Consider the following 14,265-nt stretch of genomic DNA (forward strand, 5'->3'; position numbering starts at 1 on the left):
TTTGTTTTGCTGTCTGTGCCCCTGTTCAGAAGATTTCACCTCACTTTTTGTCCAAATGATAATTGGGTTTTTTAAGGGAAACAAGGATTGGTGAGAAATCAGTGGAGGAGACACCTTTTTCCCATATTAAAGCGGACCTCCACGCTAAAGTGGAAGTTCCACTCATCAGAACCCTCCCTCCCTCCGGTGCCATAATTGGCACCATTCTGGGGAGGGGGTGGAGATACCTGTATAATCCAGGTATCTGCACCCACTTCTGGGAATAGCTAGCTGCAGATGCCCCGCCCCCCCATTGTGTTCTGGGAAGCACACAGTTCCCAGGACACAACGGGGACCAGTGAAGACGTGCAGCGCGACTTGCACATGCGCAGTAGGGAACCAGACAGTGAATCTGCAATGATTCACTTGCCAATTACCTGACAGAGGATGGCAGCGTTGGCAGCCGAGAGACGAGCAATTGCTCGTCATCTGCTGCCGACATCGCTGGACATCACTGGACCCTGGTAAGTGTCCATTTATTAAAAGTCAGCAGCTGCAGTATTCGTAGCTGCTGACTTTTAATGTTTTTTTTCAGGTGGCACTCTTCTTTAACTCTTACAGGAGAGAATTTCCCTTCCTAGGGGTAGATTTCCTCTCACTTCCTGTTGTCTCCCTCTGTTTGTAAGTAGGAGTCGTTTGTAAGTTGGATTTTTGAAAATGGGGACCGCTTGTATATACTATACGGCCTGCCTTATACACTCTGCGGAAAATTGGGCCCTAGGTGTTGGTGGTACCAGAACACTGTTAGCCCTTGTACACACGGTCTGAGATTCCGACAACCAAATCCGTCGGATTTTGTCCGACGGATTTTGTCCGAAACTGTTGTATACACAGATGAAGTTGTCGAAAAATCCGATCGTTCAGAATGTGATGACATTATTTCGTTACGATGGGACTACGTTCAGGCTAGTAGCCAATAGCTTTGGTGTAGGAATTTGATCTGAGCATGCGTGGCACTTTGTCCGATCGGAATTCTCTACACATGATCGGAGTATGTCCGATCGGAGCATTTTGTCGGAAAATATTTCCGGCAAGTTGGAAAATTTGGTCCGACGGATATTCCGATGGAAACAGTCCAATGCAGACCACACACAGTCGGAATATCCAACAAAACGCTCCGATCGGACACATTCCGTCGGAATCTCCGATCGTGTGTACAAGGGCTTAGTCCTCACAGTTACTCTTGGTGGGCGTTGGAACGGGGCCCTGCTGTGAAATATTATATCAAGAATTGTAATTACATGCCCCTGTTAAACAGGGGAAGAAAAATTGGGCCTTAGGCACTGGTGGTGGTGCCCAGAACCAAAAATGTTCTTAGAAGCTATCAACATTGAACATTGAGGAGGAATAGGATAGTCACTCAGCATCAGCATAGGCAGTTTTGAAGGGATCTCACATTCATTAAAAAATGAATCGGTTACATCAGCATCAGGTGCTTGGTAGCTGGTGATCCAACCGATTTGGTGGACAGGCGCACCCTGTGATCGGTTACAAAGCCTCCAGCAGCACTGAATGTGCATTCTGAAAGAACGCTGGATGCAGGACAGGCCAGTAGCTCAATTGCATACTGTGCAAGCTCTGGCCAGTGAATCATCCTCAAGACCCAGTAACCCAGTGAATTTTCGGTTGGAAAGGTCTCCAAGTCTGATCTTGCCCCTAGGTATTCCTGCACCATATACAGCAGACACTGGCAAATTTTGCTGGAACCAATCAAACCTTGGGGCTGCGGACTAAAAAATTGTCTAAATGCATTGATTAGACGGCCACCTTCTCCACCGCTCCTTCAGTGACTGAACGAAGCCTCAGCAACACGTTGTCCAGGAGTACCAGGAAATTGTAACCTCCCAGGCTCTGGAAACGCATTGCACAAACCTTTCTGCAAAGTCCGAAGATGTTTCATCCTCTGCGACGGCTGGATAAGTTCGGCCACCTTACCCTTGAAACGTGGTTCAAGAAGGGTTGCCAGCCAGTAATGATCCCTCTCCTTGACACCACGAATCCGAGGGTCCTTTCACAGGCTTTGCGGGATCAGGAAAGCCATGCAGCATAGGTTTGCTGAGGCATTCGGTCCGGAGTCCTCTGGGTCACTAAGGACGACATGATCCGCAGCCGCCTCCTCCCAGCCACGTACAAGTCCATGGGTTTTTGGGGACTGAAAACGATCCCTTGAAGACTGTTGCTGATGTTGAGTGCTAGGCTCCACCTCCATGCTGGCACAATCCTCCTCCTCCTCCTCCTCTTCCTGTGTCATAGGCGGACCTACAGGAATACTGTCTGGATAAAGGGGGCCTTGAGAGGTAAGGAAGTCCTCCTCTTCCTCCCTCTGTTCTGCCTCAAGTGCCCTGTCCATTATTCCATGCAGCATATGCTCCAACAGGTAGACAAGAGGGACAGTATCACTGATGCATGCACTGTCACTGCTCATCATCCTCATGGCCTCCTTAAATGGCGTCAGGACAGTGCATGCATCCTTGACCATGAGCCGCTGGCGTGGCGAAAACAAGCCAAGCTCCCTTGATCCTGTCCTAGTCCCATACTCGCACAGGTACTCATTGATGTCCCTCTGCTACGTGTGCAGCCGCTGCAGCATTGCCAATGTTGAGATCCACCTGGTGGGCATGTCACAGATGAGGCGGTTCTTGGGCAGGTTGCATTCCTTTTGGAGGTCAGCCAACCGAGCATTGCCATTATATGACTGGCGGAAATGCCCACAGACTTTCCTGGCTTGCCTCAGGAGATCCTGTAAGTCTGGGTATCTGCACAAATACCGCTGCACCACCAAATTAATGATGTGAGCCAAACAGGGAACATGGGTGAAGTGTGCCTGTCGGAGGTCAGAGAGGAGGTTGCTGCCATTGTCACAAACCACCATTCCTGGCTGAAGCTGGCATGGCATCAGCCGCCTCTGAGCCTGCCCCTTCACAGCTGACAGAATCTTATATATATATATATATATATATATATATATATACACACACACACACTATTAGCTGGATCTCACTGCAGACTGTTCCTGGTGTACTGTTGCTTATATACTTCAGGCAGGCAGGCGATACAGTTAACTGCAGTATTTAGTATATATATATATATATATATAAATATATATATATATATATATATATATATATATATATATATATATATATATATAAAATGTATATACATCCCGGATTTGTATATATACATATAGCCACAATATGCAGAAGAGTTGGTAGAGTGGATGACCAAGCTGTCCTCATCCTCCTCATCCTCTGTCACCCAGGCTCAGGGTACTTTGACTGCCAATGCAGCTGCCAAATTGGCTTCTTACATCAGCTCAATGTCATCAGTCACTCCTTCCCTAGCCCCACAATCATGCCCTGAGGAGTCCCCCGAACTGTTCGACCACAGTGTAGGGTACATGCTGCTGGAGAATGCGCAGCATTTTGAAGGCTCTGATGATGGTACCCAGGTTGAGGATGAAGGCAGTAACATGAGCCCAGAAAGAGGGGGTGCCCAAGAAGGACAAGAAACTGGCAGTCATGTTCCCCTAGCTGCAGCATACTGCCAGGTTTGCTCCAGTGGCAAGGAGGGAAGGGATGATGAGGTCAGGAAATATGTGTGTGTGTGTGTATGTATGTATGTATATATATATATATATATATATATATATATATATATATATATAGACGGACTGTATATATATGAAATACACTGCAGCTAACTGAATCAACTAACTGCTTGAAGTATATTAGAAACAGTACAGCAGGAACGGTCTGCAGTGAAATCTAGCTAAACTGGATACGGTCACGGTGGATATATTTTTATATATATATTAAATACACTGCACCTAACTGAATCAACTGCCTGCCTGAAGTAGATCAGAAACAGTAGAGCAGGAATGGTCTGCAGTGAGATCTAGCTAAACTGGATACAGTGGAAATATATATATATATATATATATATATATATATATATATATATATATATATATATATCCACTGTATCCAGTTTCAGTGCATTATGGGCCTTGACACACCACTTGAATTGGGCGCGAATGGCCCATAATGTTCGAACTTTGAACATTCGAATGGCCGATGTTCGAGTCTAATTCATGTTCGACTCAAACAGATAGCCCATCCCTACACTCTATACACAGGGCTGTATATGACATGTTCCTGACCACCGCATCTATACACAGGGCTGTATATGACATGTTCCTGACCACCGCATCTATACACAGGCCTGTATATGACATGTTCCTGACCACTGCACTTTATACACAGGGCTTTTTATGACATGTTCCTGACCACCCCATCTATACTCAGGGCTGTATATGACATGTTCCTGACCACCGCACTCTATACACAGGACTGTATAAGACATGTTCCTGACCACAGCACTCTATACACAGGACTGTATATTACATGTTCCTCTGCACTCTCTACAAAGGGCTGTATATGACATGTTCCTGATTTCTGCACTCTGGGCCGTCATTTATGGTTAAATCTAAACTGATGACCTTTAAACCGACACACACAACTTTTATATTTGTCCAATATATTTTTTATTATAATTTTACTTTTACTTTTAACAAGATTGCAGTCATAAAATTTGAAAATAGTAAAGGTGGAAATCTAATTGGTCAGGAAACTGACTTGTCTGGAATGTGGAGGCGGAGTCATTATTCATTTGGGTACAATACAATACACAACATCTTACATTAATATAACAAAGTATTATAGAAAAGATCACATCATAGAAATGGGGGGAAGTAGAAAATAAACCCGGATATGAAGGTGACATTTGTATACGCGGAACACCTTAAAGCGGTGTTCCAGCCACAATTTTTTTTTTTTAAAGTCAGCAGCTGCAAACACTGTAGCTGCTGACTTTTAATAAAGACACTTACCTGTCCAGCGATTCCGCGATGTTGGCCCCCGGAGGCCAATAAGTCCATCGGTGCCACCATCTTAACGAAGGGAAACAGGCAGTGGAGCCTTGCGGCTTCACTGGCCATTTCCTACTGCGCGTGCGCGAGTGGCGCAGCGCTTTGTGAATGGCACCTGTTGTCCCAGAACACAACGGGACAGCTCGCCGAAGAGGAGGAAGCGCTGTGGAATAGGAAGAGGCATATTAGAAAGACTGCCTAGCAACAGGGGTTTCTGGTAAGCAAAAAAAATTTATTTTAAATGTTTTTTTTTTTAAATTGAGAATGTTAATGGAATTATTTATTTTAGGGTGGCCCTCCACTTTAACAATTACCACCATTTTATTCTCCAGGGCCTCTGCTTTCAGAAAATATGTGTTTAGGGGTTTTATCTAATCTTCAGGCCAGGCATGTACTGGCCATTGGGACTACTGGGAGTTTCCTGGTGGGCCAATGGCTCAGTGGGCCACTCTGATGTAAGGGGGCTGGTGATGGAACACTCTGATGTAAGGGGGCTGGTGATGGGACACTCTGATGTAAGGGGGCTGCTGATGGGACACTCTGATGTAAGGGGGTGCTGATGGGACACTCTGATGTAAGGGGGTGCTGATGGGACACTCTGATGTAAGGGGGTGCTGATGGGACACTCTGATGTAAGGGGGCTGGTGATGGGACACTCTGATGTAAGGGGTTGCTGAAGGGACACTCTCATGTAAGGGGGCTGGTGATGGGACACTCTGTTGTAAGGGGGCTGGTGATGGGACACTCTGATGTAAGGGGGTGCTGAAGGGACACTCTCATGTAAGGGGGTGCTGATGGGACACTCTGATGTAAGGGGGTGCTGATGGGACACTCTGATGTAAGGGGGCTGGTGATGGGACACTCTGTTGTAAGGGGGCTGGTGATGGGACACTCTGATGCAAGGGAGTGCTGATAGGACACTCAAAATGTAAGTGAGCCGGTCTGGATGAAGTCCAGGGCCAAATTTCTGTCCCAGTCCAGCCCTGCTTCAGGCCCAAAATCTGCATTTTAACGTGTGCAAAAATAATGCAAAAACAGCTCTGGCAGTGATAGGGTTAATGTGAGCTAGATGGGATCACTCTGCTGTGGTCACACTCTAAACATTAGAGCTCCCCCTAGCTGCAGCCTGGTAATAACATTGCTAGGAGGTCTAGGAGGTCTATTCATTTATCGGCTACATACTTTCCATCTTTATATAAATTTCATATATAATTGTACAGCAATTTGCCGATTGAAAAATTAGTTTTTTTTTACAGTATAATTTTTTTTATTGAAAATATAAAAGTTGACATTGACACAGTTCATGGACAGTAATTGTACATAAGGTCACAAAGGTCCGAGATATCATTTAAAATACAGCTGGTGGTCTTTGAGTATGATAATCTTTGGCAAAGCAATATAGCAACAATGTTATTCCTAATAATGTTTGGATTAAAAAAGGGGGAGGGGGGAGGAGGGAAGGGAGGAAAATAGGGATGAAGGGGGGGGAAGGAAGGGGAGGGGGGCCGCCAGGTCACATAACAGAATCGCATTCTTATCTATGACCAGGAGATCACGTTAAGGAACAACCAATTTGCTTAAGGTTCCCTGTGAGCTCTAAGGCTCTCTCCATGTGCATCAACCCATTGTGACCAGACCTCATCACATTTTTTAGGGCAGTTTCTACTCTTGTATGTAAGCTTGTACAGAGGTAAGACAGAATTTATTGTGGCACTCCACATATGCTGCGGGTGGGGTGGACTGCTTCCACTTAAGGAGAATCTCCCTTCTAGCATAATACAGGGCATAGAACAGAAATATTTTTTCGTGCCTTGAGGCTTCAATGTTCTCCATATTCCCAAGCAATACCAAGGCCGGGTCCATGCGGAGGGACCAGTCGCCAAAGGTGCCCAAAACTTCTAGTATACTTTCCCAGTATGGACGCAATACGGGAAACGACCACACCACATGAAAGAAAGTACCCGGGGATCTAACACACATGGAACAGAGAGCATTCGCTCCGGGGTATATTCTAGCTAGTCTCACAGGTGTGTAGTAGGCCCTATGCAGGAACTTGATTTGGATGAAGCTATCTTTTGCTGAGATCATTTTTGTGGTGTAATCAGAGACTATATCTTCCCAACTCTCCTCAGTCTGGGCAAGGATGTCATCCTTCCATTTGTTAAATATTTTCATCAGGGACGTCATATGTGCAATGGAGAACTCTCCTCAGTCTGGGCAAGGATGTCATCCTTCCATTTGTTAAATATTTTCTTCAGGGACGTCATATGTGCAATGGAGAACTCTCCTCAGTCAGGTCAGGGATGTCATCCTTCCATTTGTTAAATATTTTCGTCAGTGACGTCTAATGTGCAATGAAGAACTCTCCTCAGTCTGGGCAAGGATGTCATCCTTCCATTTGTTAAATATTTTCGTCAGTGACGTCATATGTGCAATGGAGAACTCTCCTCAGTCTGGGCAAGGATGTCATCCTTCAGTTTGTTAAATATATTCGTCAGGGACGTCATATGTGCAATGGAGAACTCTCCTCAGTCTGGGCAAGGATGTCATCCTTCCATTTGTTAAATATTTTCATCAGGGACGTCATATGTGCAATGGAGAACTCTCCTCAGTCTGGGCAAGGATGTCATCCTTCCATTTGTTAAATATTTTCATCAGGGACGTCATATGTGCAATGGAGAACTCTCCTCAGTCAGGTCAGGGATGTCATCCTTCCATTTGTTAAATATTTTCGTCAGTGACGTCTAATGTGCAATGGAGAACTCTCCTCAGTCTGGGCAAGGATGTCATCCTTCTATTTGTTAAATATTTTCGTCAGTGACGTCATATGTGCAATGGAGAACTCTCCTCAGTCTGGGCAAGGATGTCATCCTTCCATTTGTTAAATATTTTCATCAGGGACGTCATATGTGCAATGGAGAACTCTTCTCAGTCTGGGCAAGGATGTCCTCCTTCCATTTGTTAAATATTTTCATCAGGTATGTCATATGTGCAATGGAGAACTCTCCTCAGTCTGGGTAAGGATGTCATCCTTCAGTTTGTTAAATATATTCGTCAGGGACGTCATATGTGCAATGGAGAACTCTCCTCAGTCTGGGCAAGGATGTCATCCTTCCATTTGTTAAATATTTTCGTCAGGGACGTCATATGTGCAATGGAAAACTCTCCTCAGTCTGGGCAAGGATGTCATCCTTCTATTTGTTAAATATTTTCGTCAGGTACGTCATATGTTCAATGGAGAACTCTCCTCAGTCTGGGCAAGGATGTCATCCTTCCATTTGTTAAATATTTTCATCAGGTACGTCATATGTGCAATGGAGAACTCTCCTCAGTCTGGGCAAGGATGTCATCCTTCAGTTTGTTAAATATATTCGTCAGGGACGTCATATGTGCAATGGAGAACTCTCCTCAGTCTGGGCAAGGATGTCATCCTTCCATTTGTTAAATATATTCGTCAGGGACATCATATGTGCAATGGAGAACTCTCCTCAGTCTGGGCAAGGATGTCATCCTTCCATTTGTTAAATATTTTCATCAGGTACGTCATATGTGCAGTGAAGAACTCTCCTCAGTCTGGGCAAGGATGTCATCCTTCAGTTTGTTAAATATATTCGTCAGGGACGTCATATGTTCAATGGAGAACTCTCCTCAGTCTGGGCAAGGATGTCATCCTTCCATTTGTTAAATATTTTCGTCAGGTACGTCATATGTGCAATAGAGAACTCTCCTCAGTCTGGGCAAGGATGTCATCCTTCCATTTGTTAAATATTTTCGTCAGGGACGTCATATGTGCAATGGAAAACTCTCCTCAGTCTGGGCAAGGATGTCATCCTTCTATTTGTTAAATATTTTCGTCAGGGACGTCATATGTTCAATGAAGAACTCTCCTCAGTCTGGGCAAGGATGTCATCCTTCCATTTGTTAAATATTTTCATCAGGTATGTCATATGTGCAGTGAAGAACTCTCCTCAGTCTGGGCAAGAATGTCATCCTTCAGTTTGTTAAATATATTCGTCAGTGATGTCATATGTGCAATGGAGAACTCTCCTTAGTCTGGGCAAGGATTTCATCCTTCCATTTGTTAAATATTGTCATCAGGGATGTCATATGTGCAATGGAGAACTCTCCTCAGTCTGGGCAAGGATGTCATCCTTCCATTTGTTAAATATTTTCATCAGGTACGTCATATGTGCAGTGAAGAACTCTCCTCAGTCTGGGCAAGGATGTCATCCTTCAGTTTGTTAAATATTTTCGTCAGGGACGTCATATGTGCAATGGAAAACTCTCCTCAGTCTGGGCAAGGATGTCATCCTTCAGTTTGTTAAATATATTCGTCAGTGATGTCATATGTGCAATGGAGACCTCTCCTCAGTCTGGGCAAGGATGTTATCCTTCCATTTGTTAAATATTTTCGTCAGGGACGTCATATGTGCAATGGAGAACTCTCCGCAGTCTGGGCAAGGATGTCATCCTTCCATTTGTTAAATATTTCGTCAGGGACGTCATATGTTCAATGGAGAGGTAAAAATAGAGGGAGGACAGGGGTTTGTCCATAAGTTTAGCAATAAGCAGCCTTTCGACCGCGTCCATCTGGAGTGTCAGATGGCCCAGGAATTGGGCAATTGTCGCATGTCTGAGTTGGTAATATCTGAATGTCATTATGGCCGGTAAGTCATGTTTAGCCCTAAGGGTCTCGAAGGAGGAAAAGGAGCCATTCTCGAATGTATGCCTGACAGTGATTATCCCTCTAGCCGCCCACAGCTGGGGATCAGGGATTCCGTACAAATGTGGCAGCATAGGATTGCCCCATAAAGGGGTATGGGGTGAAATGATTGAGTCTGACTTGTAGATCACCCTCGCCCTCTGCCACAACTGTATAGTCGTGCGCATTAGGGTCGTCGTTTGGGGGTGGGCCCTGGGTCCCCTATAGGGTAGATTAGTTAATGCCGCATAGGATCCCAGGATGGCTGCCTCAAGAGTCACCGCAGGGTTTGGTCTGGGCAAACCACCACCGGACCGTCACCAGGACCGCCAACCAATAGTAGAGCTGGAAGTGAGGTAGAGCCAGGCCCCCCTGAGACAGGGGGAGCTGGAGCGTTCGCTTTGCCAATCTCCAGGTTCTCCCAGCCCAGACAAAGGTGGCGATAATAGAATCTAGTTCTTGAAAGAAAGATTTTGAGATCGGGCACGAAGTGTTCCTAAAGAAATATACAAATTTAGGAAGATATATCATCTTTAGCAGGTCCGCCCTGCCCACTGGGGACAGTGGCAGTGTTTTCCACATTTGGCATCTCCTACGGAGCTGCACTAAAAGGGGGGAGAGGTTATCACCTATATACGCCTGAGGGGAGTTTTTTTACAATTACTCCCAAGTATTTAAACTCATCCACCCACTGGAGTGGCGTGTTGGTGATCGCCTGGGGACCAGAATGGTGGAGGGGAAAAAGGACAGACTTATCCCAGTTAATGCGGATCCCAGAATAATTGCCGAATTGGTCTATAATTTCAAGTGCAGAACTGAGGGAGGTGTCCGTGTCGGGCAGATACAGTAGGGTGTCGTCCGCGTACAGGGAGATTTTCTGCTGTAGTACTCCAACCCGTATTCCCTCAACCCTCTGGTCCTGGCGTATTAAGATCGCTAAAGGTTCGGGAAAATGGAGTTTAATTGGCTATTTGTTGGTCGAATGATTTCCATTGATTTAAAATAGAAAATACTACATTTTCCACTAACTGGAGATAATTGCTATTATACTTAGCCCCATCTAAAGTCCAAACATAGTATTTTTAATTTTAAATCAATGGTTAGTCTAATATTGTTGGCTTATTTAACTTATATCCTTCAATGTGTACTGTACTCATAAGTGTATGAGTATGACCTCAGGTATTAGTATGAAGCCATGCCTGATGAAGCAAAATAAGAGGTCTATTTTTCAAATAAATTATTGGGCTAACGTGACAATCCAGCTGTTGTAATCCAGCTGTTACAATTTCTGGCTGTGATTTAACACAGTGATTTCCTATGATCGTCAGCACCATCTAGTGGCCAAAATCAGATATTTTTCCTGAAATACCTCAATTTGTGCAATACTGCATTAACATCATTGGATGGATGGAGTCAAGGAAATCAATGTATGAAATAAAATACGGCCAATATTCATCACAGCTGGGCGAATGTCGGTCATAACCATTCAACAATTTTTTTTTTAAACAGACCTCTAAGTGTTTGTGAAATCTCACACCACAAAATGTACTCAGTCAATGAGAGGTAATGACTCCATTTTTATTTTTCTCCTGCTATCAATGGCCAACATGGTACAACACTTCATCCATGTCTTTGGTGATCTCTGATCTCCTTATCAACTGTTTCTTACATGATGAAGATCAGCCATGGAGTATATCTGAGGTGTATATCAGGGTGTGCTTCTTCCCCACATGAGAGTTGTGATGTCCAGCAACATTCATATAGAAGACATTTCCCGCACTGAAAGCACTAATACACCTCGAGGGTTGTGTGGGATCCCCGATGTACAGGAAGACAGGACTTCAGTAACATTTCCCTCACTCAGAACAGGAATATGGCTTCTCCCTGTGTGAGATCTCTGATGTCTGTAGAGGTGGGGCTTGCTTGAAAAAAAATTCCCACACTCAGGACATGAATATGGCTTCTCCCCCGTGTGAGATCTCTGATGTGTGTAAAGATTTGACTTCCTTGAAAAACATTTCCCGCACTCAGGACAGGAATATGGCTTCTGCCCCGTGTGAGATGTCTGATGTGTGTAAAGATGGGACTTCCGTGAGAAACATTTCCCACACTCAGGACAGGAATACGGCTTCTCCCCCGTGTGAGATCTCTGATGTCTGTTAAGACCGGACTTGTTTGAAAAACATTTCCCGCACTCAGAACAGAAATACGGCTTCTCCCCCGTGTGAGATCTCTGATGTGTGGAAAGATTGGACTTCCCTGAAAAACATTTCCCGCACTCAGGACAGGAATACGGCTTCTGCCCCGTGTGAGATCTCTGATGTGTGGAAAGACTTGCCCTCTGTGAAAAACATTTCCCACAATCAGTACAGGAATACGGCTTCTGCCCCGTATGAGATCTCTGATGTGTGGAAAGACTGGCCTTCTGTGAAAAACATTTCCCACACTCAGCACAGGAATACGGCATCTGCCCCGTGTGAGATCTCTGATGTGTGTAAAGATGACACGTTCGTGAGAAACGTTTCCCACACTCAGGACAGTAATACGGCTTTTCCCCAGTGTGAGATCGCTGATGAATGACAAGGGCTGATTTTTGTATAAAGCTTTTTCCACACTCAGGACAGGAATGCGGCTTCTCCCCTGTGTGATATCTTTTATGCAAATTAAGATGTGATTTAGAATGGAAACATTTCCCGCACTCAGGACAGGAATACGGCTTCTCTCCGGTGTGAGATCTTTTATGCACATTAAGACCGTGTTTAAAATGGAAACATTTCCCACACTCAGGACAGGAATACGGCTTCTCCCCTGTGTGAGATCTCTGATGTGTGTAAAGAGTGGACTTGCTTGAAAAACATTTCTCACACTCAGAACAGGAATACGGCTTCTCCCCTGTGTGCAATCTCTGATGTATGTAAAGATGGGACTTCTGTGAAAAACATTTCCCACACTCAGGACAGGAATATGGCTTCTCCCCTGTGTGACATCTCTGATGTAAGGAAAGACTGTACTTCAGTGAAAAACATTTCCCACACACAGGACAGGAATATGGCTTTTCCCCCGTGTGAGTTCTTTTATGCACATTAAGTCCGAATTTAGAATGGAAACCCTTCCCGCACTCAGTACAGGGAAAGCTCTTCTGTGTTGGAAGGACGGGCCCGTCCCTCACAGTCTGAGGTTCCTCAGGATAAGAGGAATACGATGGTCCATCTACACTGTGTGGTGCCGGATGGACATTTGAGGTAGTCGGGTTTTCTCCTGGACTATACTGTGTGATGTCCTCATCTTCTACTTTACAGTCTGGAGACAAAGTGAGACAATCCTCTGAGGTTTTCCTCATCTCCCGTCCATCTACTAAAATAGAAATACAAAGATTATTACTAGACATGAGCTGATTGGTTCCCCTAAACCAGGACTCCGCCCACATCAGGCAGCTTTGTCTCTGAGGATCTTACAATTCCCCCCTCAAGGTAACTAGTAAATGGGTCCTCTGTAGGGCGGCAGCTAATGATTATTTTCATAACTGATTAGTTGGCTGATTATTGTTTTGATTAATTGGATAAAAAAAACTCAAAAAAAGGTTGGTGTATAATTTAATTAATATTCTTGAATATCTATATATATCCGGATATATATAGTTGGATATTTAGTCCACTCTGAGAATAACAGACAGATAGATGTATTATTAGAGAGAGACTCTGCTACATATCAGAATCAGAGATCAACATTATTAAAATGTAAAAAAGACGTAAAAATTACCAGTTACACTTACCGGTAATGGTGCTTCTGGGAAGTCTTCCAGGACGGCACCCTGAGAGATGACTGGTCCCACCTGACAGGAATTACAATCAATAATGAGGTTAAAACCCCCGCCCCTCCCTGTGCTCCTCGGTTGTGAAAAAGTATCGACCCACACCAGTGCACGAGAGTGAAACACCTCAAAACTCCATACAAAAACAAACTTGCCAAAAGAACAGATTAGAAGTAGGCCTGCCGTCCTGGAAGACTTCCCAGAAACACCATTACCGGTAAGTGTAACTGGTCATTTTCTCAAGTCGTCTTTCAGGACTGCACCCTTAGAGAAGAGCAAACAGCTCAGGCCTACCTTAGGGTGGGACAACAGCTTGTAGGACCTTCCTACCAAACTCCAGATCCTGAGGTGACAGCAACTCCACCCTGTAGTATCTCAGGAAGGTGCTCTGGCTTGTCCATGTAGCTGCTCTGCATATTTGCTCCACCGATGCTCTGGACCTTTCTGCCCAAGTGGTCGCCAGAGACCGAGTAGAATGTGCTTTAAGGTCTTAGGCTAAAGTAATAGTCTTCTTGATCCATCTTGCTATGGATGCGTTAGACGCTTGCTGACTGGCCAGAAAAATTAACTAATAAATGGCTGGACCTTCTAAACTCTTTTACTTTATCTAAATAAGCCAAGAGATAACGTCTGACATCTAAATAATGAAAGGAACTTTCTCTCTCGTTCTGAGGATTGGTGCAAAATGAAGGAAGGACAATCTCTTGAGTTCTGTGGAACTTAGAGGCTACCTTTGGGAGATACAGGGGGTCCTGCCTAAGTACAACCCTGTCATCAAATAAT

At 44.6% G+C, this 14,265-nt stretch overlaps 1 protein-coding gene across 10 annotated transcripts in view; it reads right to left on the reverse strand.

Moving 5' to 3' along the window:
* The window catches only part of LOC143989539 (uncharacterized), a 427,264-nt gene that overhangs the window by 105,607 nt on the left and 307,392 nt on the right, over positions 1-14,265 (reverse strand). For 9 of the 10 annotated variants that reach the window (XM_077489698.1, XM_077489691.1, XM_077489693.1 and 6 more), the window contains one exon: positions 11,229-13,025. In XM_077489698.1, the coding sequence (XP_077345824.1) occupies positions 11,428-13,025 (1,598 nt within the window). In that variant the 3' untranslated portion in view covers positions 11,229-11,427. Of the gene's footprint in view, positions 1-11,228; positions 13,026-14,265 lie in introns of those variants that run through there. The other variant, XM_077489700.1, reaches the window with a different exon arrangement.

Source organism: Lithobates pipiens, unplaced genomic scaffold (assembly GCF_037356315.1).
Source record: "Lithobates pipiens isolate NorthernLeopardFrog02 unplaced genomic scaffold, aLitPip1_a1.2 Scaffold_18, whole genome shotgun sequence".
In the NCBI taxonomy this organism is placed as follows: Eukaryota; Metazoa; Chordata; class Amphibia; order Anura; family Ranidae; genus Lithobates; species Lithobates pipiens.